The 22,843-nt window shown below is 32.2% G+C and overlaps 1 protein-coding gene and 1 long non-coding RNA gene across 2 annotated transcripts in view; both read left to right on the top strand.

Annotated features, from left to right (window-relative positions):
- The first annotated feature begins 2,003 nt into the window (after positions 1–2,003).
- The window catches only part of LOC127714041 (uncharacterized), a 42,630-nt gene continuing 21,790 nt past the window's right edge, over positions 2,004–22,843 (top strand). The window contains exons 1-4 of the mRNA XM_052219988.1: positions 2,004–2,222; positions 13,127–13,163; positions 13,814–14,242; positions 19,416–19,498. Coding sequence (XP_052075948.1) covers positions 2,076–2,222; positions 13,127–13,163; positions 13,814–14,242; positions 19,416–19,498 — 696 coding nt within the window. The 5' untranslated portion in view covers positions 2,004–2,075. The remainder of the gene's footprint in view (positions 2,223–13,126; positions 13,164–13,813; positions 14,243–19,415; positions 19,499–22,843) is intronic.
- Positions 3,454–4,737, top strand: LOC127714365 (uncharacterized). Its single transcript, XR_007987700.1, has 2 exons — positions 3,454–3,920; positions 4,601–4,737. It is a non-coding gene; the product is annotated as an uncharacterized LOC127714365 (long non-coding RNA).

Genomic DNA, 22,843 nt, shown 5'->3' on the forward strand with positions numbered 1-22,843 from the left:
TTTCCATGGAGAATATTTGGCCCCACCCCCTCAGTTATGGTCTATTTACTTTGAAACTTTTGCTTAGTTTACATGTATTAGTTTTTGATTAGATCAGTTTAAGATGAACTGCTAATGTTAAGTCAATGATATTTGGTATGCAAATTTATTGGCATTTGCAAGTATCGTTTCCATGGAGATTACATAGCCCCACCCCTGATCATGGTTCATTGACTTTGAAACTTTTACATAGTTTACAAGTTAATGTTTGTGTTTAGCTTTGTTTAAAGGGAACGACTTATAAAAAGTCAATGGTATTTGGTATGCAGTTGTATTAGCATTGGCACATCTCATTCCATGGAGATTGTTTAGCCATATACCTTCAGTCATGGTTCATCGACTTTGAATATTTGCATAACTTACATGTTAAAGTATTGCTATTTTAATTTCAACATTTGCATTATCAAAATTACAAAAAGGCGAGACATATCTCTGTGATAACAGTTCATTTTAACTATCAGTAATAGGTCAAATATATTTGGTGTATGGAATGATTGTAAGGTGTATATGCCTGACTGGCATTGTCATCTGACCTTGACCTCATTTTCATTTTTCATTGGTCAATGTTAAGTTTTCCTGGTTAAGTAACAAGTTTGTTTCTAAGAAACTATATGCAAAAGGTCAACTGTATTTGGTGTATGGAATGACTGTAAGGTGTACATGTATTTCCGGTTTGGTTTATCTGACCTTGTTAAGTTTATGGGATACTTGTAGTAAGATTTAAATTTAGTACTATCAACATAAAATCAATGGCCAGTAAAGCAGGCGAGACTTAAATTTAATTTTAGTTTCTTGTGTATAATTTGGAGTTAAGTATGACGTCCATTATCACTGAACTAGTATGCATATTTGTTTAGGGGCAAGCTGAAGGACGCCTCCGGGTGCGGGAGTTTTTCGCTGCATTGAAGACCCATTGGTGGCCTTCGGCTGTTGTCTGCTCTATGGTCGGGTTGTTGTCTCTTTGACACATTCCCCATTTCCATTCTCAATTTTATTTCATTAAAAAAAGGACCCAAGGATCAGGAGGATTATATATATATATATACTGAACTTGAAGAAGATAATATGACAACTATAAATAGGTCTCTAGATAGTTGTCTCATTGACAATCATTCCACATCTCTATTATTTATGCATGTTTATATATAAGGATTGAATTGAAATATTTTAAACTTAAATTTTTTGAAAAATTATTGGACTGTCTTTTCAGATCAGCCAGGTTCAAGGGTAAGCTCTGTCCAAGTCTTTTAATGAAGGATGAACTCTTTAGAAATAATTTTTATGCCCTCATCATAGCATAGGGGGCATTCAGTTTTACCCTTGTCCATCTGTCTGTCCGTTCGTCTTCCGTCTATCAGTATGTACGTACCTAAATTGGTTTCTGTTCTCTATCTTTAGTTTGCCTAAACTAAATGTTATGAAACTTATACACAATGGTCATTACCACAAAACACAGATCAAGTTTGAATTTCAGAAGTGTCACTTCTACCATTCTAGAGTTATGCCCCTTTACAAATGGAAAAATTGCTGAATTTTTCATTTCCGTTCTCTAACTTTAGTTTGCCTCAAACAAATGTTATGAAACTTATATGCACTGCTTATTGTTACAAAACATAGATCAAGTTTGAATTTTGGTTGCCCCACTTTTACTGTTCTAGAGTTATGCCCCTTTATAAATGGAAAAATTGCTGAATTTTTCACTTTTGTTCTTTAACTTAAGTTTTCCTCAAGCAAATGTTATGAAACTTAAACACAATGCTTATTATACCACAAAACACAGATTAAGTACAAATGTAGTAAACTGTATGGGTAGTGTCACTTTTACTGTTCTTGAGTTATGTCCCTTTATAATCTTAAATGCAAGAGGGGGCATCATCTGTGTCCCATGAATACATTCCCCATTTGTTAAATTATTCATTAAGTGCTTCATGTTGATTATGTTGTATTCTGTTCTCTCTTTTAGCATTGATGGCACATATTCTAGGCTTAAAGCCAGATATGTAAATGATGGTATAGGTATTGAAAAAAATTCTGTTATGAAAAGAATTGATGTTGATGACAGCCCCCATTTGGCTTTATTTGCTGTTAGAGACATAAAAACAGGAGAGGAACTCCGTTATGATTATGGGGAAACATCTAAGTACCTGCCATGGAGGAAGAAGTCAAAAATCACCAATGTACGAGTATGTATTAATAGCATTGCATTTTACACAACTGTATTTTGGTTTAATATGACAGCTTCTATTTGTATTGTTAATTTGTTATTTCACATGTTTAAGGAATGACTGTAATATTTTGTCTGCCTATGAAGAAATAACATCAAAATTGTGGTGCACACTGAATAATCTGCGTAGCGGGTTATTCTAAAGTGTGCACCACATTTTTTATGTTATTTCGAATAGACAGAAAAAATATATTACAGTCATTCCTCATAATTTAATTCTAAATGCCATTTTAAGCCGGAGTAAATCATGAAAAAACGTTGATGAGGCCACAATTAAAAATATTTCAGTTTGCCCAAACCCGACCCATGATGACTGCCCTTACAGAAATGAAAAGTTTGCTGCAATATTGCAACAATATAGCGGCAATATTGCAGCAAACAAATTTGTTTGCAAGAAGTGTTTGCAAGAAAGTTGCAGGTTGTTGCAGCTACCTGCAACATTCTCGCAATGTTACTGCAACAAAATTTGTTTGCAAGAAAATTGCAGCAAGTTTGCTGCAATGTTGCAAGAAAGAATTTGTTTGCTAGAAAGTTGCAGGAACCTTTTCTTTTATTATTTAAGGAATTACTTTTTGCAACAACTTTGCAAGAAAAGTTTCTTTAATAATGTCAGACAATCAGATAGTTTGCACCAATATTTCAAGCATTTTAAAATATTACATATGATTATTTGTTTTAAGATTTAAGGTTCAAATAATACACAACATATTGTTTCTTTGAACATTTGGTTATGGATACTTCTAACTATCTAAATTTGTTGTCGTCATACTTTATTTTACTCAGAAATATCTGGATATTTGAATAATTTATTTTAAATAAATCTTCAAATAACAATGCTTATATTATCATTTATATGATATTTTGTAAGGAAAGAATTTCAAGAATACTTTGGTATTTATTTCAACAAGTTTAATCTAAATAATTGAGTCCTAATAATTTTTGTTCTACATGTATTATTATGCCTTTTTGTCACTTTTTTGTGACAATTTTTCTATGAACAATATTTTTAATTCTAATATTTTCCATCAAATGAATTTAGCCTCACCTGCAGGTTGCATTTTGTTTAATTTCTAGTATCATTATTTTAAAACTATGTATACACAAATTATCTTTCTCATCTCAATTAGTAATATGAGCTGGTGATAGAAATGTAATGTGCCATCTGGTTTCCATTCATCTCTGCATGTGTAGTGGTAAAGACAGGAAGTACCATAAATTAATGTACACAGAGTTTGAGGCCAAATTAAGGGTAAAGCATTTCTTCTTTGTATATATTTCCATTATAACTTATAACATCAAAGATAAAAAAAAAAATATATGTATAAATATTTTTTTATTATAATATATAACAAATATTCAAGATTTAGGCAATTGATATTTATAATTAGGGGCAAATTTCAAAGGGATCACACTGTCACAATACCCTAAGCAACCTTGATCAACATATTCAAAATTTGAACTGGACATGAACATGCATACAACAAACAAAGATGTCTTCTATCATGAACAAAGTAATATGAATTTTACAATGGATTTAGATCCAAAAGTTCCAATTAATTCTATTGACACTGGATAGTGCATATGACAGCCTTCAGTTGACATGACTCTTGGATTTAGGAAGATTGGGGTTTACACATAATTTGGATAACATCTTTTGGTAAGTACAATGGAGTTGAATGTCCACCATTTTGAATAAGTGCTTGCTCTTACAGTTCAAAATAGTGATATTTAAAGAGTTTTCTTAACTTAATAGAGTTGACAAAAGTATAAGACAATAGATTTATGCACATGAATATTATTAAAATTGTGTAAGACAGGAGATATTTTTTTAAATCTTTTTAAAACTATATGTTTTAGAAAGTACATTACTTAAATTGAAACAAGAAATCTTCTAATAAAAGCAGTTTGGTATTAAATTAGAGATCTGTGATTTGACTGCCAATAAGAGGTCTATCAACAAATTGCAACAATATTTAGCTTTTATATCTACACAACTAATCACAAAAATTTTAAAGAATAGACAAGACCAATTATGTTATAGTTCAATGAAAAACAAATATTAAAAAAAGCAATAACAACCTAGTACTGGCATAAGGTTAAATGTATTCTATAGTAATATGCAATTTCTAGAAGGACTTGATCACTTTTAGACATTGACCCTTTAAGTGAAACAAATGCTGGAAAAATTGGTCTGTATAATCATCTCTTTATAAAGAGTTATTTTCATTTTACAAGTCCAGAATTTACAATATATAGTAGTAACTTATATCTTTATATCTTTATAATGTTTAGTTATTCTTTTAATGTATGCTAAATTCTTCAACTTTTATTTTGCAGTATTTGAAATCAGAAAATTCAACTTTAAGGACAGTGAGTACAGAGAAACAGAACTAAAGGATACACAGATATGTAACACAACAACCTATAGAGGACAGAGAAAATTTTGTTTTATTATTAAATCATACTTTTTTAAATGCTTAGTTTTTAATTCCTAATTTTTCAACTGAAATTGTTGAAAGATTTGCTGCAATGTTGCTGCAATATTGCAAGAAATTAATTTTCCTGCAATATTGCTGCAACATTGCAGCTAATGAATTTGCCGCAATATTGCTGCAACAATCATAGCTACTGATTTTCCCGCAAATATTTGCTGCAATATTGCCGCAAATTGTTGCAGCAATATTGCAGCAACTGTTTGCAAGAAAACTAATTTGCATACGAAAAATGAATATTTGCAGCAATATTGCCGCAAATATTTGCAGCAACATTGCCGCAAATATTTGCAAGAAGCCTTATTTTTCCATAAGGGTGGGTGTGGGTAGGTAGGTAGGCAAATTCTTATTTTTTGTTTATTAGAATTTGCATGAAAATATTAAAACAGTATATCTTATTTTTCCGTCAAATCTTTGTAGAGACATTGTCAAATTCCTGTACAACCTCAATAGGTTCACTCATGTCAGGCTCGAAAGTTTGTATCCCACTCTTGTCGGATACAGTAACAACGACTTCATTGGTTTTCCGCATGTCCATCTCATCAGCAGAGATGCAACTAATCGTCGGACCTGTCGGCCCGAGGGGGCAGAAATTGAGCAGGTCAGGCAAATTGGGCTTTTGTGCAAGAACTAATGACCGGCAGGCAGTTCTCTAGGATTTTAGTAAGATTTAGCATTTTTGGTGCTAACCTATTAGTGGGGAATTGAAATTTGCCTTGTTGAAAATTTATTAATTAAAGTTAGTAAGTATGTTTGCTGTAGATGTTAAACATCAATGCTTTGTAGGTCAACTTTCGCGGGAAACAATGGGGATACATGAGATTGGGGAGAGAAACGGCAGTTTTCATTCTTTCTGTAACTGTAACTGTATTGCGAATCTTCTTCCAATAAAGGAGCTCCTCAATTGATGAGTAATATTATCCACCAAAATAAAAGTTAATGTATCTGAACACTTAAAATGTGACATTTATTATATGAAAAGTATAGTCTTCCATTAAAACAAAATTTTGTGTACCAACATAATGGTAAAAAAATTATAAATTTTCAAATGTTGCTTTTTGAAGTTTAAACATATTTATTCATGCAATTTACAAATATATCAAAATATACAAGGATAACAAAAAGTAAGATCTGGAAACAAGCTGCACACAGCTTATATCAATCTGTTTGATTTTTGTAAGTACATGTATCCCTGTGATGAGAGTTGTAACTGGGAAGTTTAAAGAGGGAAATTTAAAACTGAATTGACTTTTCAGTCCTCACTTTCCTGAGAAAGTTGTAATCAATTAAAAATCTTAGAGCACTGTCAAAAAAAATGGAGAATGGCCCTAGCCTGATGTTCAGTGGTATACAATAAAAAAATTTAAAATATATTGTAGTAATTATTAAATAAAAGAACTCAATTGAATTTTAGATATTTTCTAAAAATAATCCACTAAAGCAGCTGTCACTGTAAAGACATCCTATCTCCGTTCTCTTACTGTATAAAAAGCTGATTTAAAAAAAAATGTAGGTCTGGCAAAAATTTGATGGGTCTGACAAAACTTGCTACCCTGTAGGCCCCAATGTCTGACAGAAAAAAAAAACTGTTTGCATCTCTTCATCAGGATCAGCAACCTCATCAAAAACATCATTCCAGGTTTTCTTATTGTTAAAGCGATAAAGCCTATTTAAGACACAATAGGCTTTATTTTTTGGTTTATTTTAAGTAGTACAGACAACGACAGCGTAAAAAAACTGTCTGCCATTTTCACATGTTTTACTTCTTTACGTTCGTTAAATCTGTGACAGAAGATAAAAACCGAGAACATCGATTATCGATTAACTGCGTCTCTTACACGCTTTCTTTTAATCTTATTCACAGTTACTTTCAAACGCAAAGACGACGAACATTAAGTTTTATACGATGGCGGAGCGGACACGAAAAAAATCTGAAAAAAAAATTCTTCAAAAAAAACGGCAAAAAAAGAATTTGAGTCGGCAGGGTTTTTTTGGGTCGGTCACGTTTGGGCAAACATACAATATTTTTATTTTGGCCTGACGTCACGGTCAAATGACAAAATAATGTCTATGAGCTGATATAAGATTATAACAGTTGTTGTTGATATCCATTTTTCATTTAATTTGTATATGCCTGTATACATATATACAAATAGAGACTGCTTGCTCATGCATGACTTTACAGTACAGGCATTTGAATGATTTATATCTAAGTCTGTCTTAAACAGAGACAAAAATGTTCATCAATACCTAATTTATATTAAGCCAGATGGTCAATTTTATCAAATCATAATTTGTGAAAAACACAGAGTGGAACACTAGTTAAATGTTTATGAGGCAACTCATCATTGCAATTTTATATTGGTTGTTAAGTTTTCCAGATATTTTTGTCATTCACCAGAAAGTTTTGTTTTATGACCTATCTGGCTTTGTTCAAGTAACAGAGTGAAGTTCTGCTTCCTTCTTTATGTCCCTGTTTACAGTTTCCCATAATATTTTTGTCACACTCAATTTGTTGTTAGAAGCTACAGTGTTCTCCCCAGGCCCTTAAAGGACCGCAGGCCCGCGATGTATATTTTTTTACCGTTGTGGTATCGTTCTTACTGCGATGTATACTTTTTCTCCGTGGTGCTAAAACTTTCAGTTAAAAAATCGTAAATTGGTAAAGTTTTAAACAACTTGTTAAATCTTTTCCGTGAGGTATAAAATTCCAGGTGAAATTTGACCAGTTCATACCAGTTCCACCTAGACTGTTTACACCACGTGATCGATTTACCTTATGAGGTTAACCTTTTTGATTGGATTTAATCGATGTTTTTAACACTTATAACATGATTCTTTTGTGTTTTAATTAAGAGATCAGCTCCATAACTTTATGATCACAGATAACTATTTATTTATGGCTTATTATTAATTCACTCACCACCCAAGCGCTGACCAGTGACAAGTCGGCAAATACTATGTACACAAACAGAGTGGACCGGTACATTTTTTGTACATAATAAAGTTGGATCTTTACGTATAATCGAATTGACATTTATACATTTCTCAATTCTTATATTATAGTATTATATGTCTGATTAATCCATGGCCAAAATCTTTACTTATGACATAGTTATTGCATGACAGTCAGGTTTCAAACTATAGTATCTGTCAACAAGTAATTAAAAGGGAACGGACATCTGTACATATCACATGACCCTGAGTTAGTTCACGTAGAATATATTCAAGTTTATTTACAATTAATTGCAATCTATTCTATTTTATAAATAAAATGCATGACTGTACCTTCAAACTGGATATCTATATCCACAATTAATGAATAACAGAAGTAATTTTGCAAATTTTATCCATAAGCACATATTAAATATATTCATATCTACTTTCTGTCATTTAGGCGGGAAAATAGGGAGACTTTGTTGTTGACATTGAATATGGTTTCTTATAGATCTATAGACCTAAGATAAATTTATAGATTTAGGAATTCTTTTTAAATGGATCATGACAAATAAAGATTTAGATTTCAGTGCAGTATTAAGTCTGTAGATCTATCTATGTTTGATTATCACCAAAGACAAGAAAGGTTAATATTTACATGAAATCTATGGCAAAATGTTTTAAAATTAATGAAAAATTTCTTTTTATTAAAATTTAAGATAGAAACTGGTTCAAATAATAACACAATATTTGTTCTTATTAATTTTATATCTCCTTATGACAAGAGACATAAAAATTGCAGTAACTAGAAATATAGCTAAGCGACGCGACGGGACGCGTTACCCTGGTGCTATCCAAAAATCCTGAGGAGAACACTGGAGCTACAAATCAGATTCCTGAAATTTGGTATCAGGCGTCATTTGAGCATGTTATATTGAGTCGTGCATTTTAAAGATCTTTGTCTTTAGAGTTCCTTTTTACTTTCAAGTACTTATGTATTCTTTCTCATAATGGCAATGTATGAAATTATCATGTTTTTCATGAAAAATGTATGTCAGGACTTCTTCATGTGTGTATTAATCTTCGTGTGATCATGATATAGTCATTTACCATGTGATATGCTTTTACATCCATCACTCATCACTCACTGTCAAAAACTACTGAATAGAATCAACTTCATACTTGGTCAGCAGCTCATGATGAATTGTTTCATTGTAGATCTTTCAGAATTTACATTATGTTTTCTGATTCTGTCATAAAGCAAGTGGGTGAATGCTAAGCGCAACACATGCATTCTTTTAGTTGAATAACAGAAAATCAACTTATTATTTAAAAGTTTTTATTATGACCACAAAATTTGTGTGGCAGTATAATGGTATGAAATTAGTGACACTTGGTTTCCAAAAAATAACCTGAGAAAAAGCCTACTGATCTCTATGAAAATTTACCAAAAAGTCCCATACTATAAATGGTAAAAAAAAGGATTACAGAAAAAGTTTAAGTAGAATACAAAGAGCTTTAAGATTGCCAAAGGCACAGCTTCAACCACCCAATGAGCATCAAATTGACTAAAACCACTGAGTTTGTTGATAAATACAACAAAAAACCAAACAATACATTTATACATCTCAGATATTGTAGGCAAAAAGCAAAGGTCAACTATGTTTCGTGTAATCAATAGTCTGTCTACCAATTCCCATAATTAATTAATTGGGTTTTAAATTTTCATCAGGTTTAATTCTATCTGGCCTGATATTTTCAGACGCATCAGACACCCCCAGAATTGGTAATTTTGAGGAAATTATGCAGTTTTTGGTTATTATCTTGAATTTTATAATACTAGATGGAGATAAACTGTAAACAGCAAATTTGTTCAGCAAAGTAAGATCTACAAATAAGTCAACATGACCAAAATTGTCACTTGACCCTTTAAGGAGTTATTGCCCTTTATAGTCAGTGTTTAACAATTTTTGTAAATTTTTGTAATCTTTTACAAAAATCTTCTCTGAAACTACAGAGACAAATTCAACCAAACTTGGCCAGAATCATCATTAGGGTAATTAGTTTTAAAAATGTGTCTGATGACCCAACCTTCCAACCAACATGGCCAACATGGCTAAAGATAGAACATAGGGGTAAAATGCAAGTTTTATAATGACCTCTACAAATTGTCCATATACTTCAAAACTGTTAGACAAATTCTTTTAAGTGTTATTGCCCATAAATGACAATTTTTTACAATTTTTTTTCAAAGGGCCAAGTGAGCTTTTCTCATCACTTGGCGTCTGTCGTCGTCGTCAGTTAACTTTTACAAAAAGCTTCTCTTCTGAAACTACTGAGCCAAATACAACTAAACTTGGCCTAAATCATCCTTAGGGTATCTAGTTTAAAAAATGTATCTGATGTAACTGATTCTTTAGTTATCTGTGTAATGTTTTGTGTATCGTCTTTTTAGCTCACCTGGGCCCGAAGGGCCCCGTGTGAGCTTATGCCATCGCTTGGCGTCCGTCGTCGTCCGTCGTCTGTCGTCGTCGTCGTAAACTATTTCAAAAATCTTCTCCTCTGAAACTACTGGGCCAAATACCTTCAAACTTTAACTAAATGTTCCTTAGGGTATCTTGTTTATAAATTATATCCGAAGTTTTGATCCATCGACGAACATGGCCGCCATGGCTAAAAATAGAACATGGTGGTAAAATGCAGTTTTTGGCTTATATCTCTGAAACTAAAGCATTTAGAGCAAATCTGACATGGGTTTAAATTTTCATCATGTTTAGATCTATCTGGCCTGAAATTTTCAGACGCATCAGAGAACCCATTTTTTGGGTTGCTGCCCCCGATTTGGTAATTTTGAGGAAATTTTGCAGTTTTTTGTTTTTATCTTGAATATTGTAAAAAATGAGATAAACTGTAAACAGAAAAATTGTTCAGCAAAGTAAGATCTACAAATAAGTCAACATGACAAAAATTGTCAATTGACCCCTTAAGAAGTTATGCCCTTTATTATAAATTTTTTTGTAAATTTTTGTAATCTTTTACAAAAATCTTCTCCGTTTAAGCTACTGGGCCTAATAGAATTAAACTTAGCCACAATTTTCTATAGGGTATCTTGATTGAAACATGTATCCAATGACCCTGTCATTCAACCAATATGGAAGCCATGGCTAAAAATAGAACATAGGGGTTTACTATAGAAGCCTAAAGGAAAATTGTAAAAAACTAAAGTTATGTACTAGCCTGCAGGGCTAGTGAAATTATTATTCTACTAGTCCTCTTTTCAATTCACTAGCCCTCCTGCACGACCCTATCTAGGAGGGTCTGGGGGCATGCCCCCCCAGAAAATTTTGATACAAATGAAGCTAAATCCTGGGTTCTGGAGCATTTCCAGAGGGTTTTGAACATGTTTTGTTTCAAGAAATTTCACTGGTTTGCTTATAAAAAATACCAAAAAAAAAAATTAAAAAAATCATATTTTAATCATATTTATTAAGAATGTGTTCGACTTATTTTGAAGACCCCTTTAGATCATTACTTCATCATTATCCTCATTTTACTTATCATTATTACTAGTGTCTTTAATGAAGATGGATAAGTTAGGGATTTAAAAATACACTCACAAAAGAGGAAAGCTTTGCCCTTGCTGTTTTTTGTCATAATTCTTCATGGACTCCTTCTTTTCCCTTGTTGTTTCAGTTTATTTTTTTTTTTGCAGGACAAGATTTTATTCCTAAAAATCTGTATAGTTTTACCAGAGACCAAGGAATTGTATAGTATACAAATCCTTGCAGAGACCTATAATTTTGTTTTTATGACAATAATTCAGTGATATTGTTTGCCTCAAATTACATTCGAAATACAGCCTTTTCCCCCTAGAGAAAATTCCCAATTACTAAAAAACTGGCTTAAAATTCCTCCCAATAAGTTGTACATTTTTCCCAAACAGTGATGGTATCGGTAGTAATGTATGTAAATTTCGTATTCATGTTTTTATTTTGATATTATGATAGCACTTTTGAGATCCAGGTTTCTGATTAGAATCATCACGGCGTTTGTAACACACGTGGTTAATTCAATGTATTAAGTACCATCATTGTTTCTGTTTCTTTCCCCTCCCCAAAAAGTACCTTTCATGTTAAAAATGTCTGACAATCAAAATTTACGTGAATTAACTGTAATTTTTACTAGCCTCTGGCTAGCGGACTAGCGTTAGTGTCGAACCCTGCTACAATGGAATGACCTGCTTTTATTTTGGGTCAAATTAAAACAAACTTGGCCTCAATCATTATAAGGGTATCCAATACTATTAATTATGATTTTAACCTTATTTTAGGCAAACAAAAAATATATGTCTGTTTAAGGTTACATCCTTTAAAAAAATAGGGTAGGTAGGTATAGGTATTTCCATTTTTTTTTTTGGCGAGATGTGTGATGTTGTTACATGTTGTTTTAACTAATATTAAGTGACTATATTAACCTTTTACTGTCATTATAAACTTAAAATAAATTGTTTTGTCCTTTCTATTATATAGGTTTATTAATGTACATGTATGCAGGCATATATGCAGAAATGAATTAATTCACCTTGTTGAATTTCAGTCTTGCAAGTCACCGTTACTTTGTATGTTTTTGCAGGTTGTTTACTATGGTACAGATCAAACACATCGGTACCAATTATTAATTTGTTTTGTAACGTTGTCATAATAGATTTTGTAAGCATGTGGTCGCATTTTTTTAACTTTAATGCGACCACGCTTGCTGCCTCAGCCTATTGGGCCATGCAGGCTGCCATTGAGATCTAGATCGTAAAAACACTTCAATATCGAGTACGCGATTTTAAGATTAAAGTGCTCAGATGATCACGCACCTACTTTCACTTTTGTTTTAAACTGAAAGTAGGCGTTTCCGGCTTTGTACTTTCACTTTTGATTTCATTTTTGAATAAGGGTCAGCACCCCAAAATAGGGACGGTCGAGTAACCGTAAACGGATAATATTTTATTTTGGCCTTACATGATATCCAAAATAACAGTTAATACAGGTGAGCGAAACAGGCTCTGAGAGCCTCTAATTGCCGACTATCATGAAAACTATGATACTTAGAGAGAAACATTTTTTTTCCTTATGACTTATATGATTTAAATTATAATAGATAAATAGACACTTTAAATCAAAAAAATGATCAGCATGGCAAGGTCTATTTAAAAGTCAAATTTTGCCGATATAGTTAGCAGAGCTGATATTTTACAATATCAATATGCAGACAACCTGATAATGGGTACTTATTTCTATCATGTAAGGAGAGATTTTCAGCATTGTTTTTTCCATTTAAAAAATCTCTGCTTACCTTTAGTCTGAAAAGTAGTTTGATACTTTTCTAGTTGATCAAATACTTACGGCTTTGATTCTAGAGATTTTCATCAAAATTTCATTTACAGTCTACAACCAATACAGATGAAGCATCTGATGATAAAGGTACATATATATTTATATCATTTAATTTAGATGTTGCTTGCTATCCTATTTCCCAAATTAAGGCAATTACAAAAGTTATTATTTTGTTATTTCAATTTTGAAATTTCAATCCTGGTACATGTTTCTAGGATGAGTTTATTCAAAAGAAAAATTGATAATCAAATGTTGGCTATGATGTAAATGAGAGACCAACCCTTAGACACTCCTTAAATGACAATGCATAATTATGAGGGAAAGTATATCAGTAAATTCAGAGATTATTGGGTCCAATCTTTCATTTTGATAGTTGATCAATGTAACAAATTTTTGTAATTAAGGGAAATGCTGTGTGTTACTCAGAATTTAAAATGCAGTTACTAATTAATTTGGGGCTAATCCCTTTTTCTTTATAAATGAATAATGAAAAATACTATTCTATGAGAATCAGACTAATTAAAAAGGAAAAGAAAGCATGGCTCAATTGATTTTTTATTTTTTAACGATAATTTTTTAATTGACAGAAAAGTACATAACCAAACTCTGTCGAAACTTTACGATTGCATCTAAATGTCTGTTTAAGTAAAACAAACTGAAACATCAGACAAATCTTACAAATTTATAGTAAATGATATAACAAGTGTACCATGATTCTGTGTGCTTTCTCATTTTAGACAGTCTTCCAAAGCATAAAGTAGAGCGTGAGGTTGTAAAGACACAAATGCCTCTTATCTCTCACTCCAATGATGATACAGAACATGATTCGAGTCAAGATAAAAATCACTACGATGCTGATGACCTAGAGTCGCATGATCTTTCAAGTTCTGTGAGCAGTCAATTAACAAATCCTGCAGATTCTAGTTCTATTAATAGTTCTCTTAAATCTCATGACAGTATTGTACACCATGAAGATATTGGAAGTACTCATGTACACAGTTCATATATTCAGTCACATGGCAAGTCAACAGACCCTGGAAATTCTTCTGAAGTCCTTTCTGCTGACAATAATGCGCCATCAATGGATGACCTTGACCTACTTTCAACAAAGCAGAAAATACTTAAACATACTGAAAGGGATGATTTTAGACAAGGCAGTTTATTGTGTAAGTAAATTTCATGAACAAAATATCTCCCAAATAGTTTGGTTTATACTTTATTTAGTTCATATATGATTCATTTATTTACTGCAGATTCAGTTTATTCAATGTATACTAATTTGTGGAATTCATGGGTATAGGAAATTAATAAATGTTTTGAACTGAGAAAGCTATCAATATAGTACAGATATATGTTTTTATGTAACCCGTTGAGAATATTTGCCTGTTTGTATTAGATATAATTGTAATGCTTTTTTCAGTCCTCTACCGACGAAGTCGAAGGGGACTTTAGGATTGCTCTCCGTTCGTCTGTCTGCATGGATTTTTCTAGCATTCCACAGGGTCCATTATTCGGACCCATTCCCAATGGCAATTACCCTTCATTTTTCCTAATTTTGGGAGCAAAATTCCCAAACGATCTCAAAATTTATTTTCATCTTTATTATTCATGACAGCGATGTTCATTTTGTTCAACTGCTAGCTTTATGCTGAAAATCGCCAACAAGTAATGTGTACATCCGAGTAAAATCGTATCTGACTGACAAAAACAACATTGAAAAACAATGGTACCATAAACCGGAAATGAAGACAATTACAATACCGGATCAGATTCCGGGGGTGGATAAGGGTAATTCCAGGTTTGCCGATCAAATACATCTATGATGATGAAATATAAACTCTAGAATTGAAAACTAAAAGATATATGGAAAAGAAAGATAAAGCAGGAAATATTTTATACAGAAACTCAAAATTACTTTTAGTTCACAAATTTTCATGTCAAAATCCAATAAAATGTGACAGTAATTTTCTTTATCATTAATAAATGTTGATATTACATGTAGATATGTTTTTATAGGTAGTGTAAACATATTACTACAATTCCAAGAGGTAATTTCTTCTCAATTTTGAAGGGCCAGTAAAAATCTTTCTTACTTTATTTTCACAATAAAAGATAACTTTTAATGAACCAAACACACTAAAACTCAAATCTGGTTTATTTGCTGTTTTCCCAATTTCATTGAAAAGCGTGTGAAAAAATTCCCAAAACTGGCCAGGGTCCTTTTTCCCAAAATACCCAGAAAAACCCCTGGGACTCTGTCTGCCTGTCTGTCCATTGTCAGCACGGCAAATCAGTTTTCCACACTTTTTTTCTTTATGCTTGAAGATATTGATTTGATATTTGATATATTGTTTTATCATGGCAAGTTACAGGTCCAGTTTGAATCTTGTTCCGGTCTGATGATTTTGTGCAGAGTTATGGTCCTTAGACTAGAAAATTCACTCATATAATCAGTTTTCCGCACTTTTTTTCGTCATGCTTGAAGATATTAATGTGATAATTGGTATATAGTTTTATTATGACAAGTTACAGATCAAGTTCGAATTTTGTTCCGGTCTGATGACTTTGTGCAGAGTTGTGGTCGTTGGACTTAGGAAATTCACTCAAATATGCAGTTTTCCACTCTTTTTTTCATCATGCTTGAAGATATTGATTTGATAATTGGTATACAGTTTTATCATGACAAGTTACAGATCAAGTTAAATTTTGTTCCGATCTGTTAGTTTATTGCAGAGTTATGGTCCTTGGACTTAGGAAATTCACTAAAATAATCAGTTTTCCGCACTTTTTTTGTCAAATTGCTTGAAGATATTGACTTGACACTTGTTGTATAGTTTACACCATGACAAGTTATAGATCAAGTTAGCATTTTGTTCCAGTACAATGAATTTTAACTGGTAGGGGACTATGTATTGCCATGCAATACTCTCAGAATGCTTGTTACTAATATGTGTGTGGCTCTGATCTGGCTGTGGTTTAACATCTTAGAATTGAGATGATTTTATTCATATTTATATATTATTTATATCAACATTATAATGTCAATTATCAAAATCATTGTAATAAATTACTTTGCTCTTCATGGGCCATTTAATTGGAATAAAAATATCTTATCTTATCTTATCTTATCTTATAGGTTATCCATTAATTAAATATTGTATGATACTTCAAATTAAATAAAAAAGTTATGTTTAATATACTTGAATGACTAAATTTTACTATGAAAAAGGTGTACCAGAGCTTCCAAAAAGGTCCTATTGTCCAGACAAGTCAAGACCTCTAAGCTAGCATAGGACCGACAGGACATGTCCTGTAAAAATATATTCTGTCCTGTCGATTTTTGTTAATTTTGTAATACATTCCTAAGAAAAATTTGAAGAATCATCAGTTTGGTCCTGTAAATGCCAAAGCCCAATTTCTATGACTGCAAGTCTGACAAATTATATTCTGGACAGGTTGTGCCAAGCCTGATCTGGGCATTAAAAATGGGTTTGCCATTTTCAAATAATTCAGAAGAAAATTGAAGTTAAACACAATTTTTTTTACCTTACCATTTATATTACACATACACACATGTCCAGTCATAGAAGTGACATTTATATATGATTAATTACTATAAAACATGCCACCCTCATTGCAATCAAGGGTTATTATTTAATTAGTATTCTGCAAGAATGCCTGGCAGCAACCCGTACGAAATTATAAGGCGTATTACGCCTTGAAATCTGGCGTAAACCAGGCATAAACCTGGCGTAAGTGGTAGTTACGTGTCCAGATCCACGTGTAATGGAGCAGGAAACGTAAATTTGTAGCATTTCCAGGCGTAGAAAAAAGTGGTAAACCTGACGTAAAATAAAATAAGCAAGGCGTAAATTTTCCTACGGGCGTAAAACTGTTGGAAGGGCGTAAATCATAATACCCATAATGCTTTGTTTAAAGGATCATGGGAATTTTATTCAAAATTTGGCTCTCTGGTATTAGCTTGCAAGAGTTGGACATATGGCAGCTTGAAATATTCAGGGGAAATTAGCTTTTTTTGTGCTTTTTGGAAGAATTTAAAATTGGAATTATGGAATCAAATTGATGAATGAAAATTGTGAAATGAAAGGAAAGTAGTATACATGGTAAAGAATAATTATGTGAGTAAACTAAGTTATTAAGTTTTTATTTTTTAACATTATTTCAAATTCTGGAAATCCTCACTCATCCTTGGATAATAACATTTAAATCTTTCACAAGTTAAATGACAATATTATCATTGATTTTTTAGTTCAATTTGATAATGACATTAATTTTCAAAACAACTTAATCCTAATGCTAGATTTATTTCAAAAAAAATTAATTGTCATAATTCTTATATGTCTTTATTTAAATTATAGCTTCTTCAATTGTTAAAATTATTTCAAGTTTTATGTCAAACAGTGAGAAATTTAATCAACAGTACAAATTTGTATCAAATACACAAAATACACAGCACGGGTAATACACTGATTTAAATTAAGTGTAGTATTATGTAAGGACATTACGCCTGGTTTATTTATTGACCAGGCATACTCATTTGCATATTACGCCTGGTTTTCTGTTCATTTAAATATTACGCCTAATTTAACGCCGGGTTTCCGCCTCAGTTACGCTTGGTTTCCGCCTGGTTAACGCCTAGTTGACGCCTGGACATGCATTCCTTAAACACTGCAATGACGCCAGGATAAAATATGATTTCTATGACTGGTTTTAGTGTCATTTACAGGCGTCACATTTTGTACAGGAGTTACATTCTTGTTGCATACTGTACATTTCACATACCCCTTGTGCCCCTTAATTTTGTTTCTCCAATACTTAACATAAATATTAGGAATGGGTTGGAATTCCTGATGAGTGCTCAACCCTTACATCCCATCTCCTTTGTTCTACCAGGGGTGATCTGAGCCGGATCACCCCTACCAGATCACCCTACCTTGAGTTTCTTTGTTTTGCATGCTTTCCTTTGTTTTGTAACATTTTGGCGGGACTGTCAAATCCACAATAAACTTAGAATTATTTATACAGAAAAGACTTACTTTCAAAATGTATGTAGAAAAAATCCAGTAAATAGGCTGGGATTCGAACTCAAGACCTTTAGCATATAAACCCATGACTCAAACCTCTACACCAGGATGACTGGATACGAACTCACTGTTAATTTAATATACTCAAACATTGTGTTCGGGGATCATTAAGAGTATATACTATATAATTATATATAAAGTATATTATAAGGATTGTGTGGCGTTTTAAATTAGATTTTATGAAGCGTTAATGTTTATGTAACTAATCTAGAACAGCTGGGATGTAAAATAGTTATCCCATTCGGACTTGGTGTGTCAGTTTAAGATCACCCTGTGGCCTACGGCCATCAGGATGATCTTACACTGACACACCGCGTCCTCATGGGATAACTATTACTTCCATAATCTCTGACAGTGGTGTAATAGCATAAAATAACTGTAAAAATCAATTAGAAATAGGTTTGCTCATCAGATCAACATGCAATCTAAAAACAACTAATGAAAGACAAAAGACACTAAGTACCAATCTAATTGTACTTGCAGTTACTGAAAACTAGTTCAAAGCCAACAACTACTAACAAATAAACCATGTTCTCCGTGACAGATTTAGTGTTAAGATGTCATAAAAAGTAATGCAGTATGAGGAGTAGTTTTGCCATGCTAAATTATAAGTGCATAATATTGATAGGTTTTAGGACCATATGTTTTTATGAATGAATAACAAAACATATTTAGTTATATATCATGTATATGTTTAAACAAGTTCAGTGTTTGTTTGTTATTTCGGAGGAACCATGTGTTGATGATTGATGTGATCTGTTGTGCTATGCAATATCTGTGTGATTCCTGCTTCTAGCGCATATTACAAGGTTGGTAGGCAAGACTATTTTTGAAAACATCGTCTTCAGCATCAACCTTTTTGTAGGTCAGTGTAAGATGAGCAACTAATTATGGTCACTGATAATTGGTATGCCACAATAATTGGTATGCAGTTGGGTCAACATTATAACATAACTAATATCCAGGTAGATTATTTGCTCCTGCACTTTCAGTCATGGTTTATTGACTTTGAATAATTTACATAGTTTTTATGTTAAAGTATGCCATTTCAATTTCAACATTTCCATGATAATGTCAAAATAAGATACAGACTATACCTTTCTCTTTGTCAAAAATTTGTACATGTATACATTATATTGTATAAACTTCATACATTGATGGTTTAGTCTACTCCATGAAATCAAGGTTGTAAGCTTTGGGAGATTAATCCATATTGCATTTCTATTACAAACAGGTGAATCTAGTTTACTTGAAAGCAAACAGAAAATGTGTGATGGTAGTCTACCTACTGAGCAAGTGCTGTCTTCTAAACTTCAGGTAAGACACATTGATCTTGAAAGATTTTTTTCTGTTTGGGCCCTGGGCCCCCCTAAAAATTTCAATAGGCCATTTTTGTATTAACTAGAACACACAAGCGACATGGCAGGCCCGTGACTGAATGAAAGTTCCTATGTCTTATTTTTAGCCTGGATTTTTAGTTCTCTTATTGTTATTTGATAAAGTCATACTAATTATAAGGTGCACAGTTTTCTCTGCTCTCAAAATCTTTCTGTTTGAACCAGTCCTGGTTTTCTCACTACAATATAGTAGTGGTACTCCATATTGTGGAGGAAAGAATAAAGAAGAACTACAACAGGAAACTACAGGTGACATATTCTATTGGTACATATATCAGTATGGTATTAGACCCAGAACTTGTGAATTATTGGTAATATTAATTATGTGGGGAAAAAAAGGGCCTGGAATGTTGTAATTTTTATACGCCTGTCAATTTTTGACGGGACGTATTATGGTATACAAATGTCCGGTGTCCGTCCGTCTGTCTGTCCGGCGTAAACATGTCGCACCGTAACTTGAGAATGACTTATCTAAATTTCATGAAACTTAACATAGATGTTTCTTATGATGGTCAAACGATCTGTATACTTTTTGGTGAAAATAAGATTAAAACTTTTTGAGTTACGGAACTTATTTAGTAACTAAAACAGGTATGTGTTTTTTTTCACATGTCGCACCTTATCTCAAAAAAAATTTATGATTATTGCTTAAAACTTTACACACTTCTTAGTTATATTTATCTTAAGATCTGTATACTTTTTGGTGATGATTCAAAATTTTATTTTTGAGTTACTGAGTATTTTGTCAAAAAAGGGGGATGGGTTTTTCACATGTCACGCCTTATCTCAAAAACGATTTATGATTATTGCTTAAAAATTTTACACACTTCTTAGTTATATTAATCTAAAGATCTGTATACTTTTTGGTTTTGATTCAAAATTTTATTTTAGAGATATTGAGTTTTTGTTAAAAAAAAAAGGGGGTTTTCGCATGTCATGCCGTATGTCAGAAACTATTTATGCTTATTGCATAAAAATTCACACACAAGACGACGGGCGTATCATGCGCTCATGGCACAGCTGTTTATTAATCAACACCATTGTCCTACATTAGTTATAGATAAAGTTGAATTCTTAATTCGTTGTTTTTACATATCATGCTGGCTAATAAATTTGACCTTGTTATTTTAGTATTTATGATGAGCCATGTTGTCAAATGAATGGGTCATTCATATATAACAAAAAAATAAGAAAGCATATATTTCAAGAAAGAGGTACTAACCTGTATGATTTTAATTGATATTGTTCCTATGCTTTTAGCTTCAGTGAATAAATGTTTATTTAGTTCATGGTGATTTATGTGACAACCCAGCAAACACAATTACATCAGTACAACGTAACTTTAAAGTAATTTTTGGTTGCGTTTACGTCATTAACTAACATTATTTTTAGGTAGAAATGGATGGTATCAAATACATCTTCCTGAAGTAATTTTGACGTCGGTACAACATATTACTGACCTTGAAATTACTTAATTTTACTAACAATTCCATATACAGACATAATAGTAACATCAAAATGACGTATTTTCAGTCAATTGAATCACGTCGTTCTGACATCGTTTCTCCTCATCATGATACTATTTATTAGGATACTACGTTTTAACTGTGTTTTGACCTCATGTTTTTTAATAATGACAAAATTCAAGTCATGTTTACATGTAATGAACCGAGCTCACCATTCATCTCTATTTCTATCAGTATTTTAATCACCTGATCCATTAATATTGAAGGAAGAATTGATTTGTCACCAAGGTCCCACAGAGCACTGTTAGATAAGGGGGAGCTAACTCGTATGTGCTGGAACCTAGGGACAGGGGGTCAGTCTATCGCTAGACTTAATGTTCTGATAGGCATAGCTAAAATGAAAGGAAGGTTTTCATAATTTAATCAACGATAACAATTTAGATGGATGATGATAACAATCAATTAGTAAACAATGCCAAATAATAATAATAATTAAAGTACAAAGTAAAAAATCTAAATATCAACTCCAAAGTAAAACTATTTCTCCTTACAATGTAAAATGTAAAATAAATGCCAAAACTACTAAATCATAAAATGAACTTAATCTCAAAATCAAAATGTAAAAGTCTCAAAAATAAAAGATTCTCAAAAATATTTTCCAAAGTTAAATTATGAGTCAGAGATAAATTTTGTCTCAACACTAAACCGTCAACTGGTAGACTGGTAGACAGTCTTGTAGGTCCAGTATCATGACGTGAGTAGTGAGAGGTTACGCTTCCAATACACTGACTGTTTTCTAAAAAATTATCAAAAAATAAAAGGTGAGTCAAAAATAACATTTTTGTCTAAACACTACAAAGTCAACTGGTAGACTGATCAACAGTCTTACAGATCCAGTATAGTAGACTTTAGCAGTGCAAGTTTAGGTCCCAAAAAGATGACTGATTTTCCTAAATTTTACTAAATCCAAAAATAGATAAATATGTCTCGACATGTTAATATTACTCTCATTAGCAAAAATAGACTTTAATTAACAAAGCCTAATCCTATAATGTTTTGATAAAATCTTAAACTTTTAAAGTGAAATATGCTAATTACAATTAATATTTCAAAACAAAGTGCTTTGAGCAAACTGTGACATTTTGAGTATTAATGCCACAGCATAGGTAAAAATCAATTAAAACAAAATTAATTAAAAATTTTACAAAATACAAATATAAAATTTTCTTTCTTAAAATAAAACATATTTTTTATCCAAAATAACACTAACACAAATATAAGCCAAATAACACACCATGACAGATTACCCGTCTGGAGCACATGATCTTTTTTCTGATTTTTGTGGGTTTCGTGTAACTGATTCTTTAGTTATCTGTGTAATGTTTTGTGTATCGTCTTTTTAGCTCACCAGGGCCCGAAGGGCCCCATGTGAGCTTATGCCATCACTTGGCGTCCGTTGTCGTCCCTCGTCTGTCGTCGTCGTCTGTCGTTGTAAACTATTTCAAAAATCTTCTCCTCTGAAACTACCGTGCCAAATACCTTCAAACTTTTAACTAAATGTTCCTTAGGGTATCTTGTTTATAAATTTTATCAGAAGTTTGTATCCATCGACAAACATGGATGCCATGGCTAAAAATAGAACATAAGGGTCAAATGCAGTTTTTGGCTTATATCTCAAAAACTAAATCTTTTAGAGCAAATGTGACATGGGGTAATATTGTTTAATTGGTCAAGACCTATCGGCCCTGAAATATTTCAGACGAATTGAACAACCTGTTGTTGGGTTGCTGCCACAGAAT

This window comes from Mytilus californianus, unplaced genomic scaffold (assembly GCF_021869535.1).
Source record: "Mytilus californianus isolate M0D057914Y unplaced genomic scaffold, xbMytCali1.0.p SCAF_9, whole genome shotgun sequence".
Classification (NCBI taxonomy): Eukaryota; Metazoa; Mollusca; class Bivalvia; order Mytilida; family Mytilidae; genus Mytilus; species Mytilus californianus.